This window comes from Diabrotica virgifera, chromosome 2 (genome assembly GCF_917563875.1).
Source record: "Diabrotica virgifera virgifera chromosome 2, PGI_DIABVI_V3a".
Lineage (NCBI taxonomy): Eukaryota > Metazoa > Arthropoda > Insecta > Coleoptera > Chrysomelidae > Diabrotica > Diabrotica virgifera.
This window is the reverse complement of record NC_065444.1, coordinates 197,847,183-197,869,310: the sequence shown is the minus strand read 5'-3', so window position 1 is coordinate 197,869,310 and position 22,128 is coordinate 197,847,183. Positions and strand designations below refer to the sequence as shown.

Sequence of the window (22,128 nt, the reverse complement as noted above, 5' to 3'; positions counted from 1 at the left end):
TTTTCATATTCAGAGGTCCATTGACCATATAAAACAGTAAAACCCCGTTAACGTTGTAGTTCCTTTCTAAAGTACATAAGAGCCTAGTAGCCAGAAAAGTAAAATTATAATTATAATTTATCAGATAGCGTAAACGTTTTAATTTTGTCTATACAAGGTGTTTCATTATTAATTAAAATTATTTTAACTGTAGATTCTTGGGCACAAAATGTTAATGATTTAACCCGAATCATTTAAATAAAATGTGTTTTCTTACAGAGTTATAGGATGTTTTATTTATAAATAAAAAAAAACTAAAAGGTAAGGTAAAGTTTTCAATCCTAATAGCAACATTTATAATATTAAAAATATTACTAAAAAATTTTTAAATTGAAAACTTAACAATATGCAAGCCAGATGGATGCTGCAGTGAAGACAAAGGGGAAGGAATTCTAAACTATGCAATTCACAACCCCAGTGTGCAGCTTAGTAAAGTTCCAACGAAAAATGGACCTCTATAGGAATAATACTAATATAAAATAAAAATAAAAATATACAAAATTTTTATTCAGTTGCAATGCGAAGGCAAAACAATCTTATTTTTCACTTAGAATACGGAGCGCAGTACAGCACTCTGAATCGACGATTTTCGACTCTTAATGGAGTCATTATCGGATAGGCCTAGGCCTGCTGCTCTCCACTCGAAGTGACCAACCATGAAAGCTTACCTCTACATTGCAACTGACGTGTATGGATTAGGTGACTAGCGTCATCTGGCAATTGAAAGCTAAAGTTTTATCATCGGCTTATTTCGTATGCTTTAAATGATGACGCACGGGTAAAGACTCGCGTACTCAACTGTATATAAGTGAACGTCCAGTGATAAAGATACATATTTAGCCATATGGCTCACACTCCCTCTAAGGGGAAAATTGACTCATCCCAGATACCTACGGTATCAAAAGGATTGAGTTCTGGTGGGACTCTTTCCATGTTATCGAGCCCTAGGTGACTTGGTATGCGGTGTATCTCCCAAACATTTTCGTACACTTCTGGCCGTCTCAAGTGGTACAGCTTTATGCATGGTCTTATAAAGATTTTCATTGAGACCCAGCTTTTTTATGCTTTCGAGGAGGGTCTTCGGAATGACTCCAATGGCCAGTAATGCATCTTCCGTTTCGGAGAACATCTTTCCTGATGTCAACCAGCAGTTCGCTATATTGTCGACATAATCTTGGCTGACCTCACTGGGATGTCGCCCGTGCAGAGATTTACCCATCCAGGTACGCATTTTTTTTCTTAGTAAGCTGGTTTATGCGCATTTCTGGTTCCCTCAGTTTGATCGGTGTTTGTTTATCTAATTACTCACCTATATCCATAAGTCCTCTTCCTCCTAAATTCCGTGGTAATGTCGTTTTTCTACTGCACTTTTAGGATCGTGTTTTTGTGCCTTTGTGAGCTGTGTTCTTAGTTTTCGCTGAAGATATTCTATGTCCGTTTTTCTATGTCCGTTTTTGTCCACTTAACAATGTCAAATGAATAGCTAAGCGCGGAACATGCGTAGGTGTTTAGTGCCTTAAACAAATTTCTACTGTTATGGTGTGAGCGAAGCAGCTGTTTTACCCTTCATATAAACTCCGTAGTTATCTTTGTTTTAATTTGTTTATGGTAAATTTTCCGCGCTTGCTTTACTCCAAGATATTTATGCATATCATTTTTACCCATGGCCTCGATGTTCTGGCCATTTGGTATATCGAATCCTCCGGGCTGTACTTTTCCTCTGACTATATTTTTTAAAATGCGGCACTTGTCTAGTCCGAAGGGCATACTAATATCATTGGAAAATGATTCTACCGTTTTTAGCATCTCATCAAGTTGTTTTCGAGTGGAAGCCATTAATTTCAAATCATCTATATACAACACATGATTAAGCTTCGCCACCACATTGTTGTTATTTTTGATGCTAAAACCTGCGTCAGTGATAATCAGTAGCTGAGATAGTGGGTTCACAGCTAGACAGAACCACAGAGGACTCAACGAATCTCCTTAAAACAGGCCCCGGCTGATTGCGATATTTTCAGTTTCGATGTTATTTTCACCAGGTATTTGAAGGTGAATTTTAGTCTTCTACTCCGTCATTATATGCCTTAAAGAGGTCACTATATTTTCATCGACTTTATATATTCTCAATATATCTATATACTCCAGGGAAATAAGGTTTTTGTCGGGACACTTAAGCAGCCAGGTTGTAAATGGATTTTTTGGGTACTATATACCTAATACATTATAAATACAAAAATGCCCGCCACAGTTCGGACGAGAAACTTAGTTATTAACAAATAAGGGTCAAAAATGGCAGTTTTTTCGTTTAAATCGCTACAGGTAAAAATAGGGTAATTATATATATTATTTAGAGTAATCGTATTTTAGTAGATAAGCCAATGTTTAAAATGGCACTTTTTGAATTTTGGTCCGATTATTTTTTGCTTCGGAAATTGCAATATAAGACTAAAAATTCAAAAATAAAAAATGTGCTATAACTTTTGCGAAAATAGCCTTTAAGACTTTCACATTGCAAAAAAAGTTAAGCCAAACATTTCGCATAACGCACAAAAATTTTTAAGGCGATTCGTCAATTAGTTTAAATTTTATTCAATTTGTTTATCGCAAAGAGCTTTTTTTTCGCAATGTTATTGTTCAGAAAATAATGATGACATAGCAATTATGTGGAAATCACATGCAAGAAGAATAGTTATGTTTTCCAAGTGTTGAAAAAAATCATTAAAGGTCGTTTTTATCACTCCGAAAAAAGTTTAGTAATATGGAGTCATTTCTGGCTTATAAACAATTTGAATAGCTTTGTTAATATTAACTATAAAGTAAATCTACTTTAGGATTTAAAAAGCTGGCATTTTTACACGAATTTTCAGAAATAGCTTTTTGCTTAGGTTAATTAGGCTGAAAGTTAGCCACTTTTATTATTTAATTCGCAGTTACTTGTATATACATCAAATTCTCCTGTAACAGTTTTAGTTACTACTCCGAAACGGCTTGGCCGATTTTTATGAAATTTTACACGTATACCCTATAAGACAGAAAAAGGTTGTAATCTATTTTTTATACCCATAAGTTATAAGGGGGGTTGCCCTCTGATATTTTTTTGATTTTTTTGGACAAAGTTATCTACCTTAATTTTATATTATGTAGAATTAGAAATACATACAACCCTTAATTTTCACTCTTTTATCACCAACCCTTATTTGTTAACAGCCATCTATATATTTACATCTATACAATTATCCTGTCATAGTGTTACTTTCCATACTCCTCTGAGACCGCTTGACCGATTTTTATGAAATTATACAGTATGTCCCTGTAAGTTGTATCCATATGGAAAACTTTTTTATTATTAATTTTACGAAAAAAAGTTATTCTTTATAAAAAGCTCTGCATGGTCCAAAACCTAAGATTTAACCATCAAATATCACATTTTTTGAATATTATACGAGGTATGTCAAAAAGTTTGAATTTCACTCAAGAGTAAAGTAGCTTTATTTTTCGTAATATTGGAAATTGCTATTATGAAAAGTTGTTTGGAATTAAAAACTGTATTCTAATATGAAATTACATCCTTCTAATTTAAAATTTTTTTTTTGAAAAATTATGGATAACTATCATTATTTTTTCAGTTATTTCAATTCTGATAACTCTTTTATTATTAATTTAACGAAAAAAAGTGATTCTTAATAAAAAGTTCTGGATGGTCTAAAACTTAAAATACAACCATCTTATATCAAATTTTGTCAATTTTATACGAGGTATGTCAAAGAAGATAAATTTAGATCAAAAGTAAAGTACCTTTATAGTTCAGAATATTTCAATTAGAATGATGTAATTACATACTGAAACATAGTTTTTAATTCTAAATAACTTTTCATAATAACAATTGTTGATATTGTGAAAAATAAACGTATTTTACTCTTGAGCGAAATTCATATTTTTTGACATACCTCGTATAAAATTGATAAAATTTGACAAAAGATGCTTGTATTTTAGATATTAGACCATGCAGAACTTTTTATAAAGAATCACTTTTTTTCGTAAAATTAATAATAAAAGAGTTAGCTGAATTAAAATAACTGAAAATAATGTTAGTTATCCATAATTTTTCAGAAAAAAAAAATTCAATTAGAAGGATGTAATTGCATACTAGAATACAGTTTTTAATTCCAAACAACTTTTCATAATAGCAATTTTTAATATTGTGAAAAATAAAGTTACTTTACTCTTGAGTGAAATTCAAACTTTTTGACATACCTCGTATAATATTCAAAAAATTTGATATTTGATGGTTAAATCTTAGGTTTTGGACCATGCAGAGCTTTTTATAAAGAATAACTTTTTTCGTAAAATTAATAATAAAAAAGTTTTCCATATGGATACAACTTACAGGGACATACTGTATATGTATATTTGGTAGGTCTTAGAATCGGTCGTAATCTATTTTTCATATCCCTGAGTGATAAGGGGAGTTCCCCCTAACATTTTGTAATGTTAGGTGGGGATGTGTGTACATAACGTACTCTATGAGACTACGAGTACATACGAATTAAAAAAATTATGATCAAAATCCATCAACAAGCTCCGGCAATATTAATCGCAGCATATTTTTCCAGAATCAGTTTCAATTTTTCAGTGAACGGATTTTAATAATTCTCCTCCACCGACCACGAATTAATTCCGTTTGGACGCCATTTTTAAATCTTTATTAACCACTCTGTTGAGGTTCAAAGTTTACTCAAACTTTTACACATAAACTATATATCTTCAACTTCAAAATAGTTATAGTTAGGTTGCTTCATTGCTATAAACAAAGTAGCCGTTAATTAAATAAAAAAGTGGCTAACTTTGACCGTAATTAACCTAGGCAAAAAGTTTTTCTCTGAAAATTCGTATAAAAATACCAGTTTTTCAAATCTCATTGTAGTTTTAGCCTACAGTTAATATTAAGAAAGTTATTTAAATTGTTTATAAGCCAAAAATGACTCTATTTTAGTAAAATATTTTCTGAGTGATATAAATGTCTTTTTAATGATTTTTTTAAATATCTTGAATATATGACTATTCTTCTTTCACGCTGTTTTCACAGAATTGCTATATCATTATTATTTTCTGAACAATAATATTGCGAAAAAAAAACTCTTTGCGATAAACAAATTGAATGACGAATCGTCTTAAAATTTTTTGTGCATTGTATGGACTGTTTGGCTCAACTTTTCTTGCAATATGAAAGTCTTAAATTCATATTCGCAAAACTTATAGCACATTTTTTATTTTCAAAATTTTAGTTTTATTTTGCAATATCCGAAGCAACAAATGTTCGGACCAAAATTCAAAAAGCGTTCTTTTAAACCTTGGCTCATCTACTAAAAGAAAAATATTATAAATAAGATATTTAATTACCCTATTTTTACCTGTAGCGATTTAAACGAAAAAACTTTCATTTTTGACCCTTATTTGTTAATAATTAAATTTCTCGTCCAAACTGTGACGGGCATTTTTGTATTTATAATGTATTAGGTATATAGTACCCAAAAAACCCATTTGCAACCTGGCTGCTCAAGTGTCCCGAACACGGTATATTTTTGCCTTATTTCCCTGGTGTAATAAGCCATTCATGCGGCACTAAATCAAAGGCCTTCTAAAAAAGTAATTAATGAAGACAGTAAAAAGGTTCGTCTTTTTGTAATATGCCTGGTTAGAAATTACTGAGTCGATGAGAAGTTGTTCTTTACAACCCATGGAACCCTTAGCGCATCCTATCTGTTGAGGTCCTATGCTATAGTTCAGCGCATAGTGTTGGTAGATACGCCGGGCTACACAGGATGTGACCAATTTATATAAAGCTGGAAGACAAGTAATTGGGCGGCATTTGACTGGATCTTGAGTGTTATTGATGTAGATCATTATTTTAGTTATTATTTATAATGTTAATGTGATTGCGACAGGCCGTTGGCCTAGGTCGCTACCATTTGTTGATGTTTATACTCACAGTTTGAACACCAGTAAATAAAATATATTGTAGTCAGATTGAAGTATTTATTATAATTAACACGTTGACGGACAGTGCGTCAAATGTATAACCAAGTGTTGTGGCACTATATGTATTTGAAAAGGAGAATAGGGAAAAATGCAACATCTATAGACGTTGTGTCGCATTACATGAATCGAAATTAGACATCTATAGACGTTCTGTCCGTCAACGTGTTAATTAAATAAGGACCTAAGGAGCTGGTTGAGTACGAACCCTTCAGCTTCTTCGTTACAAATTTTACCCATCCCGGCTCTTAATTTACAGGTTTTGCACATGGAAGATTATTTATAGTCAATGTTTATCAAAACGTCATTGTTTATCAAAAAACATTATATTGATTTAAATGTTTTCATACATGATATTTTTGAGTATTTTTGTTTGGTTCTGTTAAGTTTTAGTTATTGAATTATGACACATTATCTAATTCTATGAGGCGCTACGAAGTTCGCCGGATCAGCTACTACTTTAATATAAGTCTGAACCGTGATAGTCCATGTGATGAGACTGCTCCCATCTGAAAAAATTTCTGATCCGTTTTTTTGTGGATTCCTATTAATGGAATTTTTAAAGGATATTTAAAAAAATCTGAAGGGTACCGGGCGGAATTTTTAGGCAGAAATTTTATATATTTTTTAAACAAATACAAAAAATCACCTTTTTTTGAATCAAAATATATTTTTTTAGAGTTTTAGGGTCATTTTAAACAAGAAAGGTATCTTGTAATTCTTCTCAAAAATTGATAGTTTTCGAGTTATAGGCGATTTAAAATCTGAAAAATTCGAAAAGACGCTTTTTTAAGCTTTAAAAAATCATATTTAAGTTAGTATTTTTGAGCTTGCCAAGTACTTAAATTGTAGTTTTAAAATTCACTTTCAAGATTCTGCAGACTGATCGGGTCTAACTTCAATTTACACCGCCGTTATTTAATTGTTAATTATGCGTGTCCATCCGATTTTTTGCCGGTGCGGCGGGCTCTATTTAAAAAAATCTCCCATTTTCCTCCTAAAAATATATATTTTAGATTCTTTGTGACATTCTAAATAAAATATATGTTTTGTTATGTTTAGAAAAAGTTAATAGTTTTAAAGGTATAAGCGATTTAAAATTCGATAAATGCGAAAATACGCATTTTCGGATTTTAAATCGCTTATAACTTTAAAACTATTAACTTTTTCGAAAAATGAAAAGAAACCTATTTTATTTAGACTGCCCCAAAGAATCTAAAAAATATAGTTTTAGGAGGAAAATTGGAGATTTTTGAAATAGACCCCGCCGCACCGGCAAAAAATCTGATCTACACGCATAATTAACAATTAAATAACGGAGGTGTAAATTGAAGTTAGACCCGATCATTCTACAGAATCTTGAAAATTAATGTTCAAATAACAATTTAAGTACTTGGCAACCTCAAAAATTATAATTTAAATATGATTTTCTAAGCCTTGAAAAGGCGTATTTTCGCATTTTTCAAGTTTTAAATCGCCTATAATTCGAAAACTATTAATTTTTGAGAAAAATCACCAGATATCTTTCTTGTTTAGAATGATCCAAAAAACTTAAACACATATTCGTCGGGCCAAAAAAGGTGATTTTTTGTGTTTGTTTAAACATTTTTTTTAAACAATTTCTGCCCAAAAATTCCGCCCGGCCCCTTCAGATTCGTTTAAATGGGACATTTTTGAATAGAAATCCATAAAGAAACCGAATAAGCATTTTTTCAGACGACGGGAGCGGTCTGACCACATGGATTATGAGCTTTATTTAATTATTAAACTCGCTACAATAATAATATGTATATAAGTCACTAATAATCTTAGAGGTTGATGCGACTATTTCTGTAAAATAAAAAAAATAATAGCAAAATAAAAAATATAAGTATATAACTTAAAAAAATATAATTCTTACCCAGCATTCAGCTGTCCACTTTCTGTCGGAAGGATACCAATTATAGCAAGCCAAGTAGTACACCTTGAATTTGAAATCAACCTCTTTATCGCCATGCGACGCTACTGCTAAATAATACCAATTGTCGAATCCCATCGTCTCCTTGACATATATGGGACTATCTCCTATTCTAACTAGTTCGGCATTGCTTTTAAATTCTCTGAGACTAGGTTTGTAAAATTTCGTAACAAGAACCTAAAAAGTAATTTATTTCGTCATTGTAATAATTATTAGACGAGCGGCACACCCCCAAAAACGCTTATTTCTCGAGAGGTGAATGGCCAATTTTAGTCATACTGTATGTTTTTGATGGTGCTGAAAAGTAAAATAAGGTTTATTTTGAATTTTATGTGGGGGAACATTGTCAAAATCGCAATTTTACCCTAAAACTAAAAAAAATAAAATAACGTTTTTTTTGCGTTTACCTCGCTACAACTCTGTTCCATTTTAATATTTTTTTCTGAAATTTTTACAGTCTATATTTCTAACATCTCTGAAGACAACGGTACTTGTTTCAAGCTTTCAGTCTTATTCCGATACAGGTTATGATTTTTTTAAAGTAAAAGGTGAAGATTTGGGCATTGCAAAGTTCAATCGCAAAAGTTGAGTGACGAAATTAAAAATTTAGCTTTTTAATTAGGTACTAATTATATTAAAGAGTGGAGTACATATAAGTTTTCTGAAACTTTTTGGATCAAAATGTTTTATAAAAAAAATAGTGCAACTTTTAGTATCAGTTTAGTATTAGTTTTTAATTACGTTTATGTTAAAATATAGAGTACAAAGAAGTTTTCTGGAAAGTTTTAGATCAGAATGTTTCATAGAAAAGAAATGGTGAAAATTTTAATATCGGCATTAGAAATCCCCAAAATAGCGCTTATTTTTCGAGATACTGACCATGGGTGGTGAATGGATAGTTTTTAATATTGTTCTGAAATTGCAATTTTACCCTAAAAATAAAAAGAAAATGAAATCACATGTTTTACGTTTACCTCGAGACAACTCTGTTTCATTTTAATATTTTTCTCTAAACATTGTACAGTATATCTTGCTCACCTTTCTAAAGACAATGGCACCTACTTCGAGCTTTTAGTCTTACTTAGAGTTAAAGTTATGAATTTTTAAAATAAAAGGTGCAGATTCGTCAATTGCAAAGTTAAATCGCAAAAGTTGAATGACAAAATTTGAAATTTTGATTTTTAATTTCATTCTTGTTAAAGCATAGAAAAGAGAGAAGTTTTCTGGAAAGTTTTAAATTAAAATGTTTTATAGAAATCAAATGGTGCAACTTTTAACATCGACGTTATAAATGCCCAAAATAACGCTGAAAATAATTTTTCAAGATACTGATCATGGGTGGTGAATCGCTAATTTTGGTCTTACTTTATGTTTTTGATAGTGCGAACACGAAAATCAAGTGTATTTTGAATTTTAGTTGAGGGAACATTGTCAAAATCGCAAATAAAAAAATTAAACCACGTTTTTCTTAAAACTAAAACTTGCTCCATTTTTTTTTCTATAACACATCCAGATCTAGCACCTCCCATAAATCTTCTTTGGTGTCTGTCGTTTAACATAAACCTGATAAAATACCGTATTGCCCAAAATAAACAGTACTGAAACTGAAACACAGATGTATCTTTGTGCGCGCTGTCATATTCAAATTAACTAGTATAGACCTGTCGAGTAATCTTTAGATAATTACTTATTAAGGCCTAATTGTTAAAAATGGTGTTAAATACAGAAGAGAAAGTGTTTCTCGTGGAACATTATTTTCGCTCATACGGAATCGGCCGACGTAATAGTGCAAGTCTGCAATACGTGTGTGATCAATTCACACAACGCAACAGTTTAATAAACGTTCTAATGCTGTAATTTTCAACAACCTTCAAAATTACAGCATTACTTGGACAATGTTTATTAAACCGTTGTGTGAATTGATCACACACGTATAGCAGACTTGCACTATTACGTCGGCCGATTCCGTATGAGCGAAAATAATGCTCCACGAGAAACACTTTCTCCTCTGTATTTAACATTATTTTTAACAATTAGGCCCTAATAAATAATTATTTAAAGATTACTGGACAGGTCTATACTAGTTAATTTGAATATGACAGCGCGCACATTGATACATCTGCGTTTCAGCTTCAGTACTGTTTATTTTGGGCAATACTGTAGATAAATTCTAAATTTTGTCATATAATTTTTACGATTTAACTTTGCAATTTACAAATCTGCACCTTTTATTTTAAATTCATAACTTTTATGAGAAAAAGACTGAAAGTCTACAACAGTTTTCATAGTCTCCACAAAGGTGAGAAATATATGCTGTAAAAAGTTCAGAAAAAAATATTAAAATGGAACAGATTTGTAGCGAGTGATTAACGTAAAAAACGTGATTTAATTTTTTTTTTAATTTTTAGGTCAAAATTGGGATTTTGACAATGTTCCCTCACATAAAATTCAAAATAAACCTCATTTTCATTTTCAGCACCACGAAAAACATAAAATTAGACCAAAATTAGCCATTCACCGCCCATGGTCAGTATCTCGAAAAATAAGCGCTTTTTTGGGGATTTCTAATGTCGATATTAAAAGTTGCAATATTTTTTTATAAAACATTTTTATCTAAAAATTTCCAGAAAACTTATCTGTAGTCAATGTTTTAACATAAACGTGATTAATAAGATAAATTTCAAATTTCGTCAATCAACTTTAGCGATTAAACTTTGCAATTCACAAATATTTACCTTGTACTTTAAAAAAATCATTACTTTTACTGGAATCAGAATAGAAACTTGAAATAGATACCATTGACTTCAGAAAAGTGAGTCATATATACTGTAAAAACTTTGGAAAAAATATTAAAATTTACCACAGTTGTAGCGAGTAAAACCCAAAACGTGATTTCATTTTCTTATTTTTAGGGTAAAATTGCGATTTTGAGAATATTTCTCCACCTAAAATTTAAAATAAATTGTATTGTCGTTTTCAACACCGTCAATTGTACTTGTGGCAAAATCGGAGATCTAACACATGTCATATTAGAATGTCATTTACAAATAAATAATATAAACGACCTTTATAAGGAATTAAAAAATTTAAAATATTTTTCCCAATAAACCTTAATACTTTAATATTTACAAAAGATATGGAAATTCTTCATCTCATTTATAAACATGTTAAATTATGTAAATACAAGTTGTAAATGTAATATATAACTATTAACTAGGCATAATTTGTTAATGTGGTTTGAAAAATTTTAAAAATATATATATATATATATATATATATATATATATATATATATATATATATATATATATATATATATAAAAAACACATAGTAAAATAATAACAAAAAAAATAAAAAAAAATAAAAAAATTAAACAAAAATAAAAAAGAAAGAAAACTTAAAAAAAAGAAAGTAAAAAACGTGTTTAGTACAAATTAAAATATATATTAAAAAAAATACAGTAAAATAATTAAAAAAAGAACAAAATAAAAAAAGCAACACAATGTACCTATGAATCTAAAAATAATATTGTAGTATGTACTTATGTTATGAAATAAAAAATTTATGACTAGGAATCTGCAATCAGTCACAAACAAGTCTGGCTAATTGGCCCTGCCAAAGCCATTTTTCAAAAAAAAAAACACCGTCAAAAACATAGTGTAAGCCCAAATTTTTCCATTTACCACCCATGGTCAGTATCTCGAAAAATAAGTGTTATTTTGAGGATTTCTAATGTAGATATTAAAAGTTGCACTATTTTTTTGCTATAAAACATTTTGATCTAAAACTTTTCAGAAAACTTCATCGTACTCTATATTTTAAGATGAATATGATTAAAAAGCTAAATTTCAAATCTCGTCACTCAACTTTTGCGATTAAATTTTGCAAAGCACAAATCTGCACCTTTTGCATTAAAAAATGCATAACCTTTATCAGAATAAGACTAAAAGTTTGAAACAGGTACCTTTGTCTTCAGAAAAGTAAAAAATATACACTGTAAAGATTTTAGAAAAAATGTTAAAACGGAACAGAATTGTAGTGAGGTAAACGAAAAAAAACGTGATTTTTTTTTATTTTTAGGGTAAAATTGCGATTTTGACAATGTTCCCCACATAAAATTCAAAATAAACCTCATTTTCGTTTTCAGAACCATCAAAAACATACAGTATGACTAAAATTGGCCATTCATCTCACCGTGGTCAGAACCTGGTCATTTTGGGGGTGCCTGCCGCTCGCCTAAATAGACTAAGAGCAGGTATAGATGAAATTTGCTAATCATTTTAGGCACGATAAAACCATATAACTTAAATAGTAAAGCCTAAAAGAAAACGTATGAACACTGTTAGCCCAGTAAATGAACGGGAAATACGGCAATACCGTGTAATTTTCAGGGGCAACTCCAAATTACATGAAAATGTGGATTTATGTTCTACTTACGCTCCACTTCAAAGTTGAATTTGTGCGGATGGTTGCTTTTAATTGGGGGGTGACAATCACCCCTTCTCGGGTGTGAAAAACCATACGTTCAAGATAAGCCGAGAAATGGATAAATTGACTAATTTTAAGCAACTTTCGTTCTATAGAGTTTTTTTATGTAAATCAATACTTTTCGAGATATTTGCGAATGAAAATGTTTATTTTCCGACAAAAAACTACGGTTTTAAACGGTTTTCCTCGGATAACTCAAAAAGTAAATATTTTATCGAAAAAAATATTCTTAGCAAAAGAGTAGCTTATAAAAAACTAAAAACAAGGTGCATCAGTAAAGTCTATAATCCGGTTAAAAGCAAAGATGTAGCTCATGAACCATACGTTCTTATTCGTTCTAATTCCAAATCGAATATTTCAACGTGAAATCACCGAAAAATTAAGCACTTTTCGGGAAAAATCAATTTAAACTTTTTTAAAGTGTTAACAAAAAGCTTCATTTTAATTGTTTATAAAAGTTTCCAGTTCTGGCATTAAAAGAAGCGAGATACGCTCAAAATAAAGTGAAAGCCCCTTTTTTTTGGTAAAAAAAATCATGAAAATCACCCCGTGATTAGCTCCCCAAATGAAATTAATCGTTATCGCTTTACAAACAATTTACTTTACTTTTCTATTTTTTATATGATCTGTTAATTTCACCGGTTTAAAGTGCTTATTTTTGAAAGGGTTATACATTATACATAGTTAAAAGGACTTGAACGAGTCACTATACACGAATGTCATGAATAGCAATATCTTAACCAATTTTTGACTTACGGAAAAGCAAAATAAAACTAGCATATTTATAAAATCAAACCTACATTTTTTAATTCTTTGAGATTTTTCTTATCACTAATACTTTTTAAGTTATTTGGAAAAAAAGGAAATTTTTCCAAAATTTTTAGAAACAAAATTTTTACTATACAACCGAATTTTTTCAAAAATAAGCAATTCAAACCGGTCAAACTTACAGCTTATATAAACAATATACATACATTTAGAGTAAACAGTAAAGCGGTAAGGATTAATTTTATTTACGGTGGTGAATAGAGACAGATTTTCACGATTTTTTTTACCAAAAAAAGGGGGCCAAATTTTTTTCAGCGTAACTTGTTTACTTTTGATTCTAGAAGCTTTTGTAAAAAATAAAAATAAAGCTTTTTAAACACTAACTAAAAGATAGTCAGTTTTTTCCGAGAATTGCTTAATTTTTCGGTGATTTCACGTTGAAATATTCTATTTAGAATTAGACGAATACGAACGTGTCTTTCATGAGCTACAACTATGCTTTTACTCGGTTTATAGACTTTACTAATACAACATGTTTTTAATTTTTTTATAAGCTACACTTTTGCTAAGAACATTTTTTGCGATAAAATATTTACTTTTTGAGTTATCTGCGAAAAACCGTTTGAAAACTTAGTTTTTTTGTCGAAAAATAAACATTTTCTATCGCAAATATATCGAAAAGTATTGACTTACAAACAAAAACTCTATAGACCGAAAGTTGCTTATAATCAGTCAGTTTATCCATTTCCGGGCTTATCTTGAACATATGTTTTTTCACCTCCGAGAAGGGGTGACTGTCACCCCTCAAGAAAAAGTAACCAATGGCGCAAATGCAACTTTGAAATGGAGGGTAAGTAAAACCTAAATCCAAATTTTCACGCAATTCGGAGTTGCCCCTGAAAATTACACTCCAACACGGTCATTTATTGGGCTAGTGCCGTCACTTTTTAGTGGCACATGCGTCGACAGTGGCGCATCAAACTTTCCACTTATGGAAGGGATAAATAAAAAGATACCCTCCCTCACTCCCAGAATTCAATATTTTAATTTTTTTAAGTTCTATATGATTAAACAATTAGACTCAGCGTAATTTTAACCCGACAACCCCTTTCCCCTTCCCCCACCATCAAAAATAAAATTTTTGGTTTTTATTTTTTTAGGTGGGATGCAATCCATAGGGATACAAACATTTCATAGGCACAGTTGAGGCTTTTACAAAACATGTTCATTTTTTATAGGTCCGTAGGTTGAGTGTACATAACCTCAAAAAATTAAAACCAAAATTTTTTTTGGAAAAAAGCGGAAACCTTTTTTTTTGAGATGTCTGAAGGTCCAATTTTTTTTCTGTTATATATTTTATGAAACACAATATATTTAATTTTTTCAGATTTTTCCGTAAGGTTTGCCTCCTTCAAAAATCCAAAAAACTGTTTTTTCGGGGGTTTTGGGGGATTTTCCCTGGTTCATAGACTTCAAAATAGATCAGATGATTTTTATAGGTTATTTATAACTTGAAGTAACGGAGTCTTTGGAACATTTAAACATGAGAGAAAAACGTTCGACCCCCCCAAAAACCCCATAAAAAACAGTTTTTTTGTTTTTGAAGGCGGCGAAACTTATAAAAAAGTCTGAAAAACAATTAAAAATATAGTGCTTGATAAAATACACAAAATAGAAAAAAAATTAGACGATCAGCCAACTTCAAAAAAATGTTATACGTTTTTTTCAAATATTTTTTTTAAAATCTTTTGACGTTATGTACACTTAACCTACCGATCTATAAAAAATAAACATATTTTGTAAAGCCTCAACTATGTCTATGAATTTTTTGAAATTTTATTTACAGCCGAGTACGAACTCGGAACCTCTCGATCTGCAGTCTAATGCCACTGAGCCACCATTAACTTGTAGATATCGATTTATTAAGTTACTTTAAAATATCATGCATTAGTCACATTTTTAAAATAGTTTGAAATAAAAAAAAATAGATTTATCCATACAGGGTAATTGATTAGTGGGGTAAAGCTACGTAGATCCGTTATAGTAATAGATAGCAATAAAAGTTAATAACAAAAATTGTAGCCAACTTTGATTACACATTGATAATCAGTAATCGTAAATTGTCAGTTTTAGAAAATTTAGTCATGGCTTATTTAAAATCTGGAAATATTTAGACCCGTAATTAATAATTTGCTCTGAAAAATGAAAATATCTCGAAAACTAATAAATTTAGACATAGGGAATATTATATAAAAATTAAAGTACTGTAATGGTACTTTTCGATATTAATACAAAATATAGGGTGTTCCGTTTAAAATTACTGAGAAAATAATGTACTTGCGTTTTGACTCACCCTGTATTCAATATAAAGAAAATTAGTAATATCGATCATTTATGAAAATTTTGACAATAAGTCAAAAAATATGGCGTCAATAAACCATTGCTGTTGTGCTTATTTTTATTTATACAGGGAGTTGAACTTGTTACGATTTTCATATAAAATTGGTTATAACTTTGTAAATACCCTGTATAACATACCAATTCTTTACATTTTTGTAATGGAGAAGCTAAAAAGATTTCGAATATAAAATAAAATACAGGGTGTTCCATTAAAAAAAAATATAAGTTTGGTCTGCCACTATGTTATCGAACACCCTGTAACATTCTAACTAATTTTGTAATGTGAAGCTCAAAGTTGAATACAATTTTTGTTATTAACTTTTATCGATATGCATTACTATAACGGATCTACGCAGGTTTACCCGACTAATCAATCACCCTGCATAATAGCAGTTAGTTATTTCATTGTTAGCTAGTTCTGAAAATTTTAGGTGCCTAGGTAGCCTAGAACTATTTTTAAAATATATTACAAAATTTGCGGATATAGTGACAAAGACCAAGGCAAATAAATCAAAACGTTTTAAAAATAGTTAAAATCTAATATTTATTTTAGTTAAATATATACAATGTGTCTGCGTAACTTGGAACCATATGGGAAACTTTTTTATTATCAATTTTACAAAAAAAGTTATTCTTCATAAAGTGCTCTGCATGCTCTAAAACGGTTCCATGACATCTCGTAACGCGACAGTTCGTAACCGGACAGTTGGTAACGGACAATTCGTAACCTCCAAATTGAATTATTCTGTTTATTATTGTTAACGTGGAAACTAACTGTTATAACAGTTATAAATGAAATTATGATTTTAAAAATGTCTAATTAAAAAAAATTAAAATGAGGGTTTGTAACTAAGGGATGATTATTTAGGGATGATTTTTTTGTACGCCACATTAAAGTGTATTACAAGTAGAATAAATCACCTTTTGTCCCATTCGAAAATCTCTATTCGTTTAAGAGATATAGCGTGGGTAAATTAGTCTGGGACACCCTGTATATGCCAAAAATTATAATTTCAAAATAAAAATCGACCTGATTCGTAATTTATTTTCACAGTCGCCCATTCTCGAGAAAATGAATTTATTCGAACTCAAACGTACTCACTGTACCTATAATTTCAAAGGCTTATATCTTAAAACCATGATTTTTTGGAGCTACGTGCCCAGTGAGTCTTTTGTTCTACACATCAAGGACTACCAGAACCCAAAGTTTCAAAGCATTTGACAGAGAGTCATTTCCCATAAGGTTTCTGCGGGGTCCTTTGATGATAGATAGATGCACAGAAGGAATTTAATTTTGATTTACTTCACTAACTTACCTCTAAAGTATCATTTGCATCAACAAACTCTACAAAAAAATTTGTATTTTTGGACACCTCGATTCTATAGATTTTTAACTTATTAAACTGAGTTTCGTCTTTATCCAATGCTCGCCATGTAAGTCGTTCCGTTGTATCGTTGTGTATAATAAAATCAGAGTCAGGGATCGTGAAGTTTCTAAAAGCAATTTGGTAATATGCAATGTGTTCCTTGCCAGGCTGCCAAAATTCTATAAATGCAACACGTGTGTAGATTGTGAAGTTACTTAACGCTGATAAAGGATTTAATTTGATGGTACAAACCTATAAATTAAAGATTAAATTAATCATAAAATTTAAAATCCAATACTCATCATTAGAATCCGAATTTCGAAGCATAATGCCTATAGTCTGGGCTGATTTTCGGAGAATAGGCCATTTTTGGGAAAAGTTAATTACCATCAATTTTATTGCTGGAGTCGAAGCTTATAATAATAATAATAATAATAAATAATAATAAAATGGAGTTTATTCGTAGCAAATAAATTACACATATAATAAACTCAGTTCCTCACTGAAGTTGTACGTACAACTTGTGCGTGAGGGTTCAATTTTGATTGTCTTAAATAACACTAATTAATTTTAAAATTTACAAAAAGGAATCAAATAAAGTTTTTTTTCTTTCATCTGTTTCGAAATTTGGGCTCCTCTTCTCACTAATTCAGTTACTATTACATGTTGTTTTTCAAACCTACGAAAATTTCTCATAAAATTCAAGAAATGATCGCAAAACGTTTTCTATGGGACTCCTCTGGTGGGACTTCGTTTTTTATGAGAATTATCATTACTTTTTTAATGTGTTTTATGATTATATATATTAATAATACAGGTATGCAAAGTCCGCAGATAGTGTGCTACTTTTTTTCTAAACAAAATGGCGCCCGAAAATCGTGTTTTTTTCAATTATTGCTCTATGACTCCGAAGACTTTAACTTTACAACAAAAACACTCAAATAAAAATTCACCGCAATTAAATTCTGCATAGAGATATGTTTTTTCCGATCTGCTCCGACGAAAATTTTCCTCGGAAAATCCGGGTTTTCCCAACACAATTTTTAATTTTCAAATAAAGTTTTAGATAAGTAATTATCTACCAATAAATAAATAAGTTGGTGACTTAAAAGCCTTCTTGGTTTGGATTATAGTTCCAGAAGCTGGTGAAAAGTGAACTAATATTTTAGTAACAATTTAATTGTTAATTAATAATTTACGGTCGCAATAATAACCAAAATAATTATGATACACTGATCAAACTTTGAAATCTTATAAAGCTGAGATGCCTACTTAATATTTTGTTGACAAATATAACTTTTTTTTTTATTTTTTTGCATAATCTTTAAACGTTTAAAAAAAATAGTTATAAACAAATTAACGTTTATCAAAAAGTTTTTATTATATTCCAATTTTACAAAATAGTTAAAATGCGTATTTCAAATATCTTGAAAATGAATGTATTAAAACTTTTTTAGAACCATTTGCAAAAAAGTTATGAAACAGCAAAATAAACATACCATTACTGTGTTGTTTATATATTTTTTAATTCTTTCAAAACGTAAAAGTGAGTTTAAAGTACACGCTAATTACTTACAAAAAATATCGATTATTAGTTTAATGGTTATATTTTAATTAAAGATTATAAATATTTTTTTTATAATTTACACGAGCAAAAGTAGACTAATACAGTACAGTAGCTATGTATTATGTATTATACCCGTCCACATACACAACTCGCGCGAGTTTAAAGCGTGTCAATCGCTTCGAGTGAATATCTCCGGCTCTGTATCAAGCCTACTTTCGCGCTAAAAATTACAAAAAAAAGTAATTTTAATCTTTGATTAAAATAGAACCATTGAACTAATATTTAATATTCTTTGTGAGTAATTAGATTGTACCACAGACTAACTTTTAAGCATTAAAACAATTAAAACAAATTATAAACAACGGAGCAATCGCATATTTACTTTGCTGTTTCATAACTTTTTTGCAAATGATTGGAAAAATTTTTTGAAACATTTATTTTCAAGACCTTTGAAATACGCATTTTAATTATTTTTTAAAATCAGAATATAATAAACAATTTCTTAGAAATGTTAATTTGTTTTTTTTAACATTTAAAGATTATACAGAAAATAAAAAAATTATATTTTGTCGACAAAATTTTAAATAGCTATCACATTTTTATAATCATTCTAAGTTTGATCAATGTTTCATGATTATTTTGGTTTTTATTGCGACTGTAAATTGTTAATTAACAATTGAATTGTTGCTAAAATATTCGTTTAATTTTCACCGGCTTCTGCAGTTTAAATCTATACAAAGAAAGCTTTTATTTCGTTAAGTTATTTAATTATTAATAAATAATTACTTGCCAAAAAAATTTATTTGAAAATTCGAGATTTTGTTGGGAAAACCCACATTTTCCGAGGAAAATTTTCGTCGGAGCAAATCGGGAAAAACATATCTATATGTAACATTAAATTGGGGAATTTTTATTTGAGTGTTTTTGTTGTAAAGTTAAAATTTTCGGAGTTATAGACCAATAATTGAAAAAAAAAACACGATTTGAGGGCGCAATTTTGTTAATAAAAAAAGTAGCACACTATCTGCGGACTTTGCATACCTATATTATTAATATATAGGATCATAATATTCGATTCCAGCAATGAAATTGCTGGTAAATAACCTTTCTTTGTACTTTACTAATTAGACCAGCGTGTTATAACTATTTTTTTTTCAAAATTTAATAAGTATGCAAAAAAACGAAAAATTTATATTTTGTCGATAAAATATTAAATAAGTATCTCATCTTTATAATCTTTATAAGTTTGATCAATGTATCATGATTATTTTGGTTATTATTGCGATCGTAATTTGTTAATTAACAATTGAATTGATACTAAAATATTCGTTTAATTTTCACCGGCTTCTGAAATTACAATCTATAACAAAAAAGCTTTGACGTCACTAAGTTATTTAATTATTGATTAATAATTACTTACCTAAAACTTTATTTGAAAATTAGAGTTTTTGTAGGGAAAACCCGCATTTTCCGAGGAAATTTTTCGTCGGAGCAAATCGGGAAAAGCCTATCTCTATGCAGAATTTAATTGCGGTGAATTTTTATTTGAGTGTTTTTGTTGTAATGTTAAAATCTTTGGAGTTATAGAGCAATAATTGAAAAAAAAATACGATTTGTCGGCGCCATTTTGTTTAATAAAAAAAGTAGCACACTCTCTACGGACTTTGCATACCTATATTATTAATATATAGGATCTCATAATTCGATTCCAGCAATAAAATTGCTGGTAAATAAGTTTTCCATGAATTTTGCTAATTAGCCTAAAGTATTATGGTAAATAATACAAGCAGTAATATTTTCTTGTTAAATATGAACGAAATACTTGTTTTTGTATGGGTTTTTTGCAATTATTGCTATTTTGCAGCAAGGGTGGCTATTTCTAACCAGTTCTGTATTGTAGGAAATTTAATTACGCAAGTTTTATGTCAGTACAACTTTTCTCGGAAATGAATACTTTAAAGTTATAATCAAAACACGAAGAGAAAAATCGAATTTTTCCTTCATATTTTGACATTTTGATTATTTAAACAATGTTTCGGACCTTTTTGAGAGGGAGGATAGCTCAAACGTTATTATTTGATTTATTTTCAAGCAATTTCTGCAAAAAAATTTGAGTCACCTCTCAACGTCCATCTCAAAACAGATGCGTCCTGGACTATTACGTATACTCTGGGCTAATTAGCAAAATACAAGGAAAAGTTATTTACCAGCAATTTTATTGCTCGAATCGAATCTTATTATTGTATGTATTAATAATATAGATATGCAAAGTCCGCAGATAGTGTGCTACTTTTTTTATAAACAAAATGGCGCCCGAAAATCGTGTTTTTTTCAATATTTGCTCTATAACTCCAAAGATTTTAACTTTAGACCAAAAACACCCAAATAAAAATTCACCGCAATTAAATTCTGCATAGAGACTTGTTTTTTTCGATTTACTTCTACGAAAACTTTCCCCGGAAAAAGCGGGTTTTTCCAACAAAATTTTTAATTTTCAACTAAACTTTTAGATAAGTAGTTTTTAATCAATAACTAAATAACTTGTTAAGGTAAAAGCCCTTTCCGTATATATTATAATTCCAGAAGCCGATGGAAATTGAATGAACAGTTTAGCAACAATTGAAATGTTAATTAAAAATTTACGGTCACTATAATAACGACAATAATTACGATGCATGAGAATAACTATGATTTTTTCATAAAAAGATACTATACCTATCTAATGTACTTTACATAATTGAAATTGGACTATTTAAGCGGCCTCAGGAATATTTTAAAATTATAAACAATTTTTTGGTTTATAAACAAATAGAATATCTCGGGAAGTATTAAACTATACTAAATTGTGAAAGCGGTAATCAAAAGACAGCGACAGGTCGTTTCCTTTAAAAGAAAAAATGTTTAATTATAACGAGTAGTTCCTGAGATACAACCGGTCAAATTTGACCGGAATTTACGGCAAAGATATAAGCAATAGGATCATAATTTTTAAACCATCACCTTTTTTTTTGTCCTCTTTCTCCACACCAATTTTAAAAATTTTAATTCCTCATAACATATATTATTATAATAAAAACTATGGATAATACGTGTGAAAATTGCCAAAAATAGCAAAATTCCAATCAAAAATTAGGTTTTAGAAAATGTAACCCTCAAAGTTCAAAATCGGTATACGTTAACAAAATGCATTTTTTCGGCTTCCCATGAAGCAATTTCCTTCATTCTTTTTTTGTTCCCTAATAACTCGAGTAGAGCCATCGAGCTAACGCATTATTAAATGTCAAACTTGCTTTTGTTTTGTTATAATAGATTAATTTATTTATAAGAACAGAAAATTACATATTTTTTTCAGTTGTAGGCTTTTTTTAGATAAACTTACTACAATCAAGTATATTCAAATGGGAAATAAGCCACAATTTTACCTAAAAATGATTTTATTAACGTTTCGACGCCCAAGTCGGGTGTCGTTGTCGACTTGGGCGTCGAAATTTTTAGGTAAAAT

General features: G+C 29.7%; 1 protein-coding gene across 1 annotated transcript in view; it reads right to left on the bottom strand.

Annotated features, from left to right (window-relative positions):
• Nucleotides 1–22,128, bottom strand: part of LOC114328113 (polycystic kidney disease protein 1-like 2) — a 311,210-nt gene that overhangs the window by 93,195 nt on the left and 195,887 nt on the right. Inside the window, exons 13-14 of the mRNA XM_050644966.1 lie at nt 17,009–17,311; nt 7,979–8,212 (exon numbers count right to left, since the gene is read on the bottom strand). Coding sequence (XP_050500923.1) covers nt 7,979–8,212; nt 17,009–17,311 — 537 coding nt within the window. The remainder of the gene's footprint in view (nt 1–7,978; nt 8,213–17,008; nt 17,312–22,128) is intronic.